This window comes from Rhododendron vialii, chromosome 6a (assembly GCF_030253575.1).
Source record: "Rhododendron vialii isolate Sample 1 chromosome 6a, ASM3025357v1".
In the NCBI taxonomy this organism is placed as follows: domain Eukaryota; kingdom Viridiplantae; phylum Streptophyta; class Magnoliopsida; order Ericales; family Ericaceae; genus Rhododendron; species Rhododendron vialii.
The window spans coordinates 22,850,406-22,864,915 of record NC_080562.1 but is presented as its reverse complement, the minus strand read 5'-3'; the positions used below and the strand labels follow the sequence as shown (position 1 = coordinate 22,864,915).

General features: G+C 37.0%; 1 protein-coding gene and 1 pseudogene across 2 annotated transcripts in view; both read right to left on the bottom strand.

Moving 5' to 3' along the window:
• Window positions 1–4,335, bottom strand: part of LOC131329441 (beta-1,3-galactosyltransferase 7-like) — a 36,664-nt gene extending 32,329 nt beyond the window's left edge. The window contains exon 1 of one of the 2 annotated variants that reach the window (XM_058362544.1): window positions 4,164–4,335. In XM_058362544.1, coding sequence (XP_058218527.1) covers window positions 4,164–4,169 — 6 coding nt within the window. In that variant the 5' untranslated portion in view covers window positions 4,170–4,335. Of the gene's footprint in view, window positions 1–698; window positions 1,072–4,163 lie in introns of those variants that run through there. The other variant, XM_058362545.1, reaches the window with a different exon arrangement.
• Window positions 2,894–13,610, bottom strand: LOC131329443 (SNF1-related protein kinase catalytic subunit alpha KIN10-like; annotated as a pseudogene).
• Between the last annotated feature and the right edge of the window lie 900 nt (window positions 13,611–14,510).

The following is a 14,510-nucleotide window of genomic DNA, read 5'->3' as shown; positions in this document are numbered from 1 at the left end:
ACTAACATTGATCTATGAAATTATGAAAAATTAAACCACCACATCCCAAACTGCCTTTTATTTAACAGAATATCCAAACGGAAGCCCCATAAATGTCCAACAAAAAGGCCCTAAACTACACCCATGTTAGCTACCAAGATCTCCACATTTACCACCCCACCTACAGTAATTTCACTATTTGTTAAATGAAAAATTCTAACCACTTGTGACCATATAGATAGACATACTGAAGAAGAAATAAAATAGGGGAATGGTTTGAGGATCATATAGACATATCGAAGTATTCAATCATGGTCAAAATTCAACCACTTGTGACTCATGGCCATTAAAAAATGTGATCAACAAAAAGAAAAATTTCAACAAAATTGCCCACGTATTTCTTTAGAGAAAAGCCTTAATGTTGCTCTAACTTCCAAAAAGAAGGGAAAGTGGTATTTTCCCACTTTTAATCATGAGTCAATGAGGATCTGGGCATGAATCAATAAGCTTTTTGGCTCATTGCGAATGACACAATAAGGACCAGAGAGCCTTCTCATGTCTAAGTAAAAAACTAGGGTGTTGGATTTGTTGATTCCAATAGAGGAAAATCATCAAACAGGTTAAGTGCAATAAGTTTTTGTAGGGGCAACCTCTGTTAGTGTCCATGCCTGTTATGCTCTAAAGTTCTGCATTATATTTAGACGTTGAGTCATGCTTACCATGTGAAACGATGAACGTTGCGGCAAGAAGAGTTTTTGGGTGGCGGGCAATGGCGAACAACAATAGAGGCTGCCGCAGGAAAAGATTTTGGGTTGTGGGAATGGTGGAAAAAGAATTTTTTTGCCTTGGCGAGAAGGTCATTAGTAGGAGTGGGTGAGGAAAAGCTGGCAGATTTGATGGTCGTTGACTCGTTGGTGTGAGGCGTGTGCCCTGCTTCAATTTGGAGGCGCGAGTCTGGGTGTTGTTTGGGGTTTGTCATTTGGGAACGCTGCGCGGAAGTTGCTAAGGAAGCGTTGATCTGAGGTAGGCAATCATTAAGGGTATTTTCGGAATCAAAAAAGTAGACAAACACTTGCCTCTTTTAATTTGTATATAAATAAATAAATAAATAGATTGATATAGATATAGATATCAACTAAAATCATAATGGATATCTAAAACTTCATGTTCTTCATGCAAGAATAGGTAAACTTATAGGTAATAATCAAGAAAAAAACCTCTACATTTGTCAATTATCCCAAACAAGTTCTCTGCCATACTGACGATCTATGATGCACGGACACGGATACAGAAACTGACACGAATAAGGGAACACAAGAATTCTAAAAAAATGGGGACATGGACACGGCGGGAGACACGCCATGTGTATATTTATTTATAAAAATAAATAAATAATTTTAGTTTGACACCCAGAATTTTTTTTAAAATTACAATTTGGCCCCAAATTTAAAAAAAAATTACAGTTTGCCCCCGCCTTCCCCCCCCCCCCCGAAGCTGTGTCCCCGTAAAGAAATTAAATTAAATTATGGGACACGCCTCGTGTCCCATACGTGTTCCCGCGTCCCAACATTGCTATACTTCAACCTCTAGAGGTATCGGTGCTTCATAGCTGACAATCAAGGCAGCAGAATGGACGATCTGCTCTTTCCTTACAAACCAGAAACACAATTTGAAATCAGTGATCGCAATGATCGACTTCCATTAAAATTAGTAACAACAGAATTGCTTAATCATTCTCGCAAGAATGGAACTTATAGGACGGAAACTATCATTATTTGAAAAGTGTTGAAAGATCCTTATCCTTGGCTTCTCGCAAGTTGAAATATAACAATGATTTACTAAACAAGGAAAGATAGAAGACTAGGCAAACAAAAAACTAGAGGTACACACATGATAATGAATACGACCAAATACACAAGGACCTTCAAACTAAAAAAAATCCTAGTTCTTCATCATTGATTAATCTACAAGGAAACATGGAAAGATAAGACTCGTGATAAACCTGAGAACTTGGACTTGAGCTTTAATACTGAACTAAATAGAACCAGAAACTCCATCACAACAAAATTCCCAACATGTAGCCAACTAACCAAAATATTTAGATTTCTTCGGATCTTTATTCACCACTGCAATACTGAACTGTGCAACATGACTCCATCCTATCTGAACCCAAGAGAAAAGAAAAACGAAAAAAGATAAAAGGGACCAATGGTCCCCAAACCGACGAGGTACAGACGGCCACGCGGAGCCCACTACGAGTCCCGCATGAAAAATTTGAGCCGTTCAATAATTTAAATAAAAAAAACCGAGTGGGTATTGCGAAAAATCAGCTCAATCCAATGTGTAGGTGATCCAATCTTCCCTTAAAAAATCGGAAAAAATGCAAAGATTGGATGAAAATTGGGAAGCTTGGATCGAACACCTACACATATCGGATTGAGTTGATTTTTAGTGCTACCCACTCGGTTTTTTGTTTTAAAATTATTGAACGGCTAGGATTTTTTGTGCGGGACCCGTAATGGGCCCCGCTTGGTTGTCGGTAAGGTACCATCGATACCCCGTCGGTAGCAGTGTTCAAAGAAAAAGAGATCAGCAATAAAGCAAGAAAATAGATTATCAACGACCATCGTAATTCAATAACTTACAAGCATACAGAGAACAAAGAGATATGATTGCAGACATCACAACCTTGAGGATAGATTAAAATATACCTCCCACAATAAGAAGCTTACATTAGACCAAACGAAGTGCAACATTTTCAACATGATAACAATTCACCGACACCTCTTCTATGCCCAACCAAACCAAACCCAACTGAGCCTTAAGTCCCAATCAGATTGGGAATCGGCTAACACCTCTCCTATGCCTCCTGAAGAAAAACATAGTAAATTTTTCAAGCTTCTAACTACAAAGATTTTTATTTTTTAATAACTAATAGATTTATAGAAAAGACATCAAAAGGATGCCTGCCATTTACAAAAGAAGGCCAACGATAAAAAGGCCCAGGCCCACTACATCAATAGCCTAAAAACCAATCAAAGGAAAAAACCCATGTACTCTATACTCTACTCTAAATGCAAAAAAAAAAATCTGATCATATCAAGGAATAGGTTGGGGATCCGATTGCACAGCCTTAACTCCCTCCCAACTAAAAAAAAATACTCTTCAAGCTAAACATAGTCCTCTCCACCCCATCTAAATATCTACTATTCCACTCTCTTCGAATTAGCCACATCAAGTAAAGGAGGACCAAATCTAGTACTACCGTCTTAGTCTGCCCACAATAGCCCTAAACATTCTTGAATCAGCTTCTCCCACCATGGATGGAGGAAAATGTAACAATAGGGAACTAGATAGTTGGTACAATTAATGAACAGTATGATTATTGTTTACTATGATTGTTAAGATGCCAATCTTTAGTACTTAGAAGAATGAAATAATGTTTAAGAATTTAGAAATGAATTTGGAATAAATATCATGATCATAATCATAATCATAGATTCGTAAGATTTAAAAGCACAACTTTAGGATCACCTAATTAAACTTTAGCCGTACAATCAATTTAGTGGTGGCATATGACGTCATAGATTTAGTTGTGCCTCCAAAGTCCTCTCCCCCACGTTGGAGGCAGAGTACGAGGCTTTTTTTAACGTCACTGCAATCTATGTTTCTCAAACCAAAAATTCAGAAACTAATGTCTCCATATTAAAAAACACACAAGTAGAGAAAAACTTGAGGACTCGAATTCTGAATATAACCCTTTTGAAGTACCAAAAGATAGGACTCAAGCTAAAATCCTGGGATTATACTTTGTACCATTCCCTTGTTCTGTGATACCGTATAAAAAGTAGAAACTCTTAACTGGCTTACATCAATAGATACGTTACCACTTTGGGGCCAGCTCAAGTGGCAAGGACCAGGAACGTCTCTTAGAGAGGTCTATGGTCCGAATCTCAAAGGTGGACCACTGATACATTTACTTTGTCTCTCCCTAGAGGTTGCTACCTTTAGGTAGCCCTAGTAATTACCAGGGATATGTAGGAAAGGAGGACTACATGTACCAACAGATTATAGGCGGAACAAAGTCCCAAACACAATCGTAAGCTTAAAAAACTAGTTTAGATAGAAGGACAGAACACTGTAACATAGCAATAACTTTTTAACAATATGTTCGCATAGCTCACCTTCATTCGGTTCTAAGGACCCTTATCATCCTTTAGAGGTGAGGGTTCCAAGGTGGCTCCCTCAAGTAGTAGTAATACATCATCCACCAAAATAAACATATCCTCCTCTATATGAACAATCAGAATTGGCCTTCAAGGGCTCTTGGCCTAGCCTTCAAGGGCTTTCAGTTCACTGTACAAGGAATCCATTAACAATGTAGATGTGACTTCCTTTTCAATAGAGAAATGTTTTACAACAACTCACAAAATTGAATCTGTTTTCTCTCTGAACATACGACACCAAGAATTTGGTCAATCCCAGCCAGAAAGCACAAAAGCTATGGCCACCACAAGTAATTTGTAATTTTGGAAGTAAAGTATATTGACTGGAAATGTTATGAACCAGACCATCGATGAAACCAAAGGATAATGCATAAATTAACCGACAGTAAGAAAAATAGCCTAGGAATTTTCAGGTTTTTAGAGAATCTAAACTCCAAGCAACAAACATTTAATTTAAGGCCAAAAACTATATGGTGTCACTTCACTTGAGCAGTTTTCAAGGGTGAAAATAAAAGACAACTCTTGATTGATTAAACCCCTTACAAAGAGAGAGAAGAATGTTAAACTTTTACAGCCATACCAACTAACATCATAATGGATGTCTAAAACTACCAATCATTTCAAAGCACCTAAAAGACATAATGGTACTAACAGACTTATCAGATATCCCAAATGTAAGGCAGTTATCACCGACTCACAGCACATGAGGCTAAACTTGTACGAGTTACACGGAACCAATTGCTAAATTATTTTTCTAGTAAACTTCATCCCTATGCAAAATCAAGGTTTCAATCAACACCCAGAAAATAACCCTTTCTCAACCAGTACAATAAGGAAATCATATAATCGCGTCATTTATAAATTAGACCAATCCATAGGTTAAGAACTTCAAACCATGGCAGGTTCAAGCCAAGCCAAGAGGCTCATACATGCTCACGTCAAGTGTGCATCAACATGAATCTACATTAAGAAAAATGAATTGTGCAGCCAAAGTAACACTGCATTTCAAGAATCGGTCCCAAATAATGAGGAACCACCATAACAGTAAAAGTGGACTAAACGATTAGATTAAAAATGCTGCTATCGGAAAGAACAAAAACCAAATGCAGGTTCTACATACCATTTGTAGCCGCCAACCTCAAATGCATTACTGCGAAGTTCTTTCTTGTTAATCTGGAAAAAATTGTCTATCTTCCACGTATAACTCGCAAGGTTTTGGTCCAACAATGTCATAAAATAGCTAAAACTGAAGTTAACCGCATAATGGATGCATAGTATGACAAAGCAGGTAACACGGATTGGTTAACAACTTGATACTGATAGGAAAAGCTGAAAATTGTTATTACAATGAAGACCCAAAACTAGATTTCACAAGAATGCGCACCACCTCAATAACGGTTTCCATAGTATTTCACTCCATCTTTTGTACTATCAAATTTGTTGACATTACCTCCTCGGAACTAATGAACAAGAGTGGTTCTACTTGAACCCATGCAAGTCCTTTCAAGTCCTGTGTTTGTGCTACACCCATTAACTTTTCAATTTATTTATTTGTTTTTTCTCTATACCTAACAATAGTCTGAGCATACCCTCATCATCCACGTAAACCTAAAGCCAACTTTATCAAATCTACACGAACCCGCCATCCACGACAACAACCACCATCCCTTCCAGGCTTCCAGCCCTTAACCACCCCCTTGTCCACCACCATGCTTGACATAATTAATCGATTCCTCAAAATAAATAATTGCAATGGTGGTGAATAACTTAATAGGTGATCTGCAGCTAACTGCGCATGAAACATGTCTATCTTTTGCTTTATGTAGGTGAATAATATGTTATTTTGGAAGTAAGAATATATTGACTGAAAATGTTATGAACCAGATTATAGATGAAACCATAGAATAAGTGTTAAAGCATCCAACTCCAAACCAATTGGCAAAGAGTGGAGAGGCTGCTCAGGCTCATATATTAGTTTTGGAGGAGATAATTAACCGATGTGGGACAAATCCCAACACTCCCCCGCACATGCGACCCCCGATTCGCACGTGGAGAGGTTAACAAATGATCCGGAACACACGGATCACAATGAAACAAAGTGCAACTATGGCACAAACAAAGGGGAAAAGCCTCCGAAAGTCTAGCTCTGATACCATGTTAAATTGAGACCTAGAAATTTGGGTTATATTTTTCTGTCCCATAAACTGAATACAACGTAAGTACTTATACAACACATTAGGCTAATTATACTATGGTCCTAGAGAATGAACTAGTTACATAATAGAACACCTAATAAACTAATTACAAATAAACCCATAATAATCTAACAAACAGGAACCTTAAGTAGGGAGCATATACTTCCTAATATAAGATACGTTCTAATTCTGAACCAATTCTCCACAAAAAAAAAAAATCAATAGCAACAAAACATGCCTTGTTTACAAGCTGCATTACTGGATCTGGTGGCTAAACAGCTAGATAACAAGACGAGTTTTGAACCATAAATGCTGACGGATTTCAGGAATGGTTATCTGTTTCATAGGGTCAACCACAAGCATCTTAAGAATCAAATCCCTTGCTCCATGTGACAAATGGCTGGGAAGAGTATAAACTCCACCCTGAAGAACATTATTTAGAGTAAGTGATCAACAACGCAACTGTGAATTGTTTTGAGGTTAGAGACACTGAATTGCAAGTTTGATATATAGGCCTGAAAACCAAGTTCTGCTATGATCCACAATGCACCACATACACCTAATCCAAATTAGATCATAAGCAATACCTTTATTTTCTTGAAGAGGTAGGAAATATTCTCATCATCAAAAGGAAGGGTGCCACAAAGAAGAGCGTACAAGATAACTCCACAACTCCAAACATCCATCTCAAGTGCAGCATATAGCTTACCAGAGACGACCTGCACAAAAATCATGTGTTCCACTTCTTAAGTCAACGACTCTCTTCTTTTTTTCTCTTATTCTGATAAGTAGTCTTGTATAACATATTATAACCTATTGTGAATCCCATAACATAAACAACTGAATGAAAGCTCAATTTAAACCTCAGGGGCGGCATAATTAGGGCTTCCGCAAATTGTGTTCAGAAAATGAACATCCCGCATGACATTGCTCAAGCCAAAATCATCTAATCTGCATGTTGCCTCTGGAATGTAGAAGAAGGTTCTCAGGCTTTAGGTCTCTATGAACCACCATGTTTCTGTGGCAGTACTCCGCACCAGAAATAATCTTCCAAAGAGACAATCATACCATTATTTAGAACCTCAATTATGACAACCATCGTTACCTAGAGATAACTGATCCAGTAGGGAGGAATCTCACCCACAAAAAGAGGAGGAAAAAAAAAGGAATAACACCAAAAGAAACAAGGTATTTACCTGTTAGAAAAAGCTCCTAGCTTCATCCTCCTGTAATCTTCTCTTCTCCACAATGTAATCAAATAGCTCTCCAGACTTAACATACTCCATAACCACATATATGTCTGTCGATGTCTCGATCACCTCATAAAGTAGTATAATATGTGGATGTACATATTTTAATTTCTCTTCTCACTGCATCAGAGCAAGTATATTTTCTCAACACAGTGATTTGCATTTCCCATGAATTAAAAACACAAGTGAAATTGAACCAACAATACAGAGAAGAGAATAGCCATAAACTCGTATAATGCTGGGTCACAATCCAGAAAATTGAGATAGAGCCTATCAATCAAATATAACTTGATAAGTGAACTGAATCAACCAGATAAACATATAGTCATATGATTCATACCTTTCTCCTCCATGTTATGGCTCTTCATTTTCCAACGGTTAAGAATTTTGATGGCCACTTTGTACCGTCGGTTGATGCTCTACGATTTTCACTTTCCCAAATGAAACATGGCCAAGTGTTTTTCCCATTGTGTAATTTTGCAAAGGCGTTTCTGCACCAGTTCCTCTGCCTGTTGGTCCATCCATATTCCTGTCAACAAAGATGAGTTACATCAAACACAGGGGCTTGAATATTCTATTTTGGCGGAAGTACTCAGGCATGCAGATGCATATTGAACTTCATTCAGGGTAGCCAATATATCTTCCTTCAAAAAGAACAGTTCTAGTTGTATATGAATTGTCCAATCAGGGCAGATCATATTCTTCGTTCCTGCTCATTTCCTTTGTCAAACTCACTATTCAATACACGTACCAATGAGCTCAAGACACGAACAAACATCCCATAGGGGGGTTATCAAGAGTTTCTGCACCATGTCCAGAGCGGATACACGAGCCTTTACCAACTTAATTTGCAATTTTATATCGTGTATTTAGGGAACCGTAACAAGTACTTTAGAGGAGAGGAGCGGTTGAACTGATTTTGCAAGCTATATTTCGGTATGTAAGTTTCAAAACATGGTACAACTACACTTGAAGGAAGAGAGCTCTGTTCAGTTAACTATGGGAGGCCTACCCTATTCAGTTCTATAAACTTTGGATGTTTGTTATCAGGTGATTCAATGGAACTCTGGCTGTATTTAAATGCAGATTAAAATTTTGTGGTTGTGATGAAGGTTGAATATATTATTGTAACAACAATGATGTTACCTTTGAGACAGTGGTCGGCAACTGATGAACCTTGATGATGTTTCTTTTTGTGGTGTGAGAGAGCAAGATGGTGCGCCTGCTATATTTGTGCCCGCAATTGGTAACTTGGTAGTTACATTGGAGTTTTCGATACACCTGCATTGAATAATGTGTATTAGTCTTTGTGGCCTTTTCTTATTTGTATTGTGATTGGATGTTCTTACCAATTGTGCAGTGCGTTAGCTTCACGCATTGGCGGATTGAAGGTGAAAATGGACGATCCTCTGGTTGAAAGTTTGATACCTGTTAATTTAGCAACAGAAGTTAACTCAAGCATAAACACTATAATTTTTTAATGTTTTTTCCATTAAATATAATGAATACGTTACCATTTTAAGTATTAACTTCCATTGTTGTGCAAAGCACAACTGGAAATGGTCCTTCAAGTCCAGCCAGTATTTTCCCCTCACGTTCAGTGAATTGATCTCACAACAACAGCATAGTTGGTGCCATCCTCCACATTGGATTTTAGTTTTAAACTGAGGATAAAATCTAGAACCTAGAGTAAAGTATTGTAATTTTCAGAGAAGAATGCAATGATTATTCTATCTTATTCATAGGATCAGAGTCACGTGTAGCACAAAGGCATCATTTGCTGGTCGTTTAGAACCGACATTGATCCCAGCATAGAGCACATCTGTTACAGAGAATACCGTGTTAGAATTTGTTACCCTTGCATCATAAATAGATGAAAACTTCAGGCTTCAAGCGTGTACCAAATCCTTGAGTATCCTTGCAGTAATCCTTCAATTTTATAAGTGGGACAAACTTATATTTGAGACCTCTAACAGTGAGTGTTGGCACAGAGATTCCCTCAATTGGTATTCGTGCAGAAAGAGACCATTGCAACTCATCGTCAATGACACGATAATCGCCAGGAGTGGTATTGATATTGGTGATTGAATATGTGTGGAAGACTTTGAGAGTATCTTTCAGTACTTCCATATCACCACCAAAGATTGTGCATTGTATTTTTTTGCCCTGTATATAAGGTAAGGTGTGATGTTAGTGTATATTTCAATAAATATTGCGTAGTAGCTAATTATGGTAAGACCAAAGGGACCTCAGCATCCATGAGCACAACTTTTGGGTAAGCCTTTTCATTCGATGTAACCCTAGGGATTACCCTTTTCAACCACCATTCCCAAAAGGCCTATCGAAAAAAAGAGAAAATTAAATTAACATTATAGAATAAAATCTAGGTAAATCCATCTTTGGGCAGCCTTGGCGTCAATCTTTATGAGGTCACGCCAGAGGAAATAGACTATGCAACCTTAGACCAAATGTATCAGTCCCTAACAATGTCTCCGTTCACCTTCTAAATGTCCACTTTGTAAGGTATCCAAAACAGAATCAGGTAACCGAAGAAAAGGAGAAAATAGTTTTGAAATCATGAGCAGCTCTGAGTAAAGCTCTTCCTTGGAAACCCTCCTGGCCCATTCTTCCTCACCAGCCATGCTATTCATGCTATTAAGAGCTGAGATGCCCAAGCACAGCCAATAACAACCAGGATCTTGGAGGCTATTTCTTTGACTATGTAAACTCTCCAATTAAAGGGGACTATTGAGTCACTAATTGAATAAGATAGTTTGTTCTTGATTACAAACTAAACAAGATTACATGAAAGCAGTGTATGGGCTTTCGATTAACTAAAAGAAACAAGGTTCAAAATAGCATAGAATAATATGCTGTATGTATTCACAGCATGAGATTCGTAAAAATGTTACAAATGCAAGGACTATTCCGATAATGCAAGGGATGGTGAATTCGTCCTCGAATTGACTATCGAAAGGAATAGAAAGATAACTTCAAAATCTTCAAAGAGCAACACATCACAACATCTAAGAGATTACAAAGTGTCTTAAAGGATCAATTCATTTCTTTCATTTGAGAAACAGGTGTTAAAGAATAAAACCAGTTAACTACATAAAATAAGAAGGCTAATAAAAATTGCTGAAAGTATGGTAGCTTTAAATATACTAATGAGCGATAACCGAAAGCGAAGAGCAAACAGAGATCACTATCTACCCTGCAATTTCAGAATTTAGAAACAAAAGATGTACTGTATGTCAATGAACCAAAATCTAAATGACAATTAGTTTGTCAAAGTACAAAAATAGATTTTTTGAAAGAATTGGTATCTCTTTTTCGGTCTGACTGCAGTTCTAGAAGACCTGTTATGGTTCTTTTCTCATTACAGACTTTGAAGTGAAGATTGCGGTTGTGATAAAGAGATTCTACCGACAGGGTACAAAGTGATTCTAGCGTATTAGATCAAGCCATGCCCAAAACCTTCAATTTCCTTTTCAAGTATACGCTAGCATTCGTATAGATGATGCAGACTGCCTTCATTTATATTACAGGAATTCTTATAGCCGTCCGATGTATGCGTACATGAAGACCTTTTAAGCGGTCAACCCTCAATTGTAATCTGAGCAAGATTAATAAATTTTTTAAATGATATTCTAATGAAGTTTGACACTAAATATTGATCTTAGGCATCACTCCAACTGGTTATTCCCTTCATGTATAATTGGTTATGTATTTGTTGATGGAATTTTTGGGATAAGTCTTTCAGAACCTCAAAGCTCCTTATGGGTTAGCCGGCCCCAAAAGGAGTTGATAATAACCACCTCTTCTTAGGACTCAATTAAGAAAAACTTATCCCAAAAATTTCAAAGCAGAATTGGTAAAAGGAAATACAGAAAGTGGCAGCTCATTACAGGGAGGGTTGACCGCTTTGAAACTCTAGATAGATATCGGCTGCTTTTGAGGTTCTGAATCTCGTTAATTGAATCCCACTTAGGGTATTGTTTCCCGACACGTGGTTAACTTGTGCTTTCTGTATCTAAATGGCACAAAAAATACATCATCTATACGACAATAGGCATTTAACGACGAATAAATTGCATTCATAAGTAAAGGGTAATCCCAACAATCAGGAGACTACTTATTAAAGAACGGGGAAAATTTCACTTAGGCACCCGATCTTTCACACAAATCACACATAAACACCTGACCTTTCTTAAATTTCATATAAACACCTGAGCTTTCTAAAAACTCATCAATTCAACACCTGACCTTTCTTAAATTTCATATAAACACCTGAGCTCTCTAAAAACTCATCAATTTAACACCTGACGTCACCCTTCGTCTAAAACCAAATGGAAAAAAAGTTAAGTGCTCCAATTTTTTATTTGTTTGAGCCTGTGCGAAGATCTTATTTTTCTGATCATTTTATCCTAAAGAATCATAATTAATTTTTAACTCTAAAGTTCTCGTTAGTTAGTCCTAAGAAAGTCATAGAATCAAATATGTCTTAGGGCTAATTAACGAGAGCCTTAGAATCAAAAATTAATTATGATTCTTTATGATAAAATGATTAGAGAAATAAGATCTTCATACCGGTTTAAACGGATTGAAAATTAGAGCACTTAATTTTTTAACCTTATTTTTTAATATATAAACGATCTATACATGGTTGAAAAATTAATTGTTCCAATTTTCAATTCGTTTGAACCGATGTGAAGATCTTATTTCTCTGATAATTTTATTCTAAAGGGTAATAATTAATTTTTGACTCTAAGGCTTTCGTTAGTTAGCTCTAAGAGATATTTGATTCTACGACTTTTTTAGGGTTGACTAACGAGAGCTTTAGAGTCAAAAATTAATTATGATTTTTTAGGATAAAATGATAAGAGAAATAAGATCTTCGCACTGGTTTAAACGGATTGAAAATTGGAGCACCTCATTTTTTAACCATATTTTTTAATATATAAACGGTCTATACATAGTTGAAAAATTAATTACTCCAATTTTCAATCCGTTTAAATCAATGCGAAGATTTTATTTTTCTGATAATTTTATCCTAAAGAATCATAATTAATTTTTGACTCTAAGGCTCTCGTTAGTTAGCCCTAAGAGATATTTGATTCTACGATTTTCTTCGGGCTGACTAACGAGAGCTTTAGAGTCAAAAATTAATTATGATTCTTTAGGATAAAATGATTAGAAAAATAAGATCTTAGCACTGGTTCAAACAAATAAAAAATTGGAGTACTTAACTTTTTTTCCGTTTTGTTTTAGACAGAGGAGTGACGGCAGGTGTTGAATTGATGAGTTTTTAGAAAGCTCAGGTGTTTATATGAAATTTAAGAAAGGTCAAGCGTTGAATTGATGAGTTTTTAGAAAGTTCAGGTGTTTATATGAAATTTAAGAAATGTCAGGTGTTTATGTGTGATTTGTGTGAAAGGTCAGGTGCCTACGTGAAATTTAACAAAGAACACTGCATTCCAAGATAGTAAAATGTCAGGCCACGCACTCCCAAGCAAGGGAATGTCGCCTGTGCCCTGATTAATTCACAATAAATATTTCTCTTTTCATTGTTGCTAAAACTCTTCAAATAGCCACACAAGAACAATTTTGTCAAACAGGTGGTGTTCATGCAAGTGAGAAAGCTTTGATATCGAAGTTTGTTGCTCCCATTCTTTTTATTTTTTGAATTTTTACATCAACTGTTCCGTTGAGGCCTTTTGTCAAAAACAGGTGGTGTTCATTCAAATTGCAAGGTGACATTGAGGAAGAAAAAATTCCCAATAAAGAGTATAAGAACTGTATTGTTCCCCGAAACTGTGAGATAGCAAACTCACCACGAATTGAAGACGAAGACATAAAGCTGCAGCAAGGCGACGATGAGGATGAAATCGAGTAGCATCTGGCTCCAAAACCCAGTCACCACATGCCCACGTTGAAGCACAGTAACAATCACATCCACCCTGCAAATCCAAGCAAACCAAAATCAGAGGAGAACACACACAGAGAGAGAGAGAGAGAGAGAGAGAGAGAGAGAGAGAGAGAGAGAGAGAGAGAGAGAGAGAGAGAGTTTCTGTAAAAACTTGCAAGTAAGCGAAAGAACAAGACTTCAACGGAGAGAAAAAAATGAGAGAAAGAACAAGCTTTATATGACCTATATTGGCTATTCTTGGTGCACAAGGAAGAAGTACACTATTTTAATCACTCTCATCAATTCTTAGTGCACAAGAAACAAGTACACTATTCCAACCACTCTCATCAACTTCTCACAGTACGGTATTGAAAGCAACCACTTGCTTGTCCCATGAGAAATTCCAGAAACACCCTCCCGCATGTGGATAAAACCAAAGACAAAAAAGGGTCGTGGACGGAAAACCTCAAAAGTCTGGAAAGGCAGTAAGGTAATTATGCCAAACTTCCAGATGACCTTAATACCCCTCCAATTAGGGGACTCAACGGGAAGACAAACCACAAAACTTTATGCAACCAGGGGCATTGTTGGAAGTACAGGCCAAAAAGTGGATGAGTAAGCCACCGAATTCTCTTATTGTATAGTGTATAGATAAGGATATAAATTTAGGAACACTAAACCTATTATCCTAACAGAAACTACATCTACAAATCATCTAATCTAATCTAATTTAGAAAAGCAATCAAGTCTGAAAATCCAAGAAGACCTATATTGCATAATAATATACATTGAGAGAAATAGGCAATTGAAAATTGCACGTGAAACCGTATAGGACCAAGAATTTGGGACGGAGGGAGTATATGAAAGCAACATAATATGGTCTAGGTTCAAATCCTCAAGCACTGGTTTTACAAGCAAAGGGACAACCTCTTCCCTGACCATCTAGTTTTAT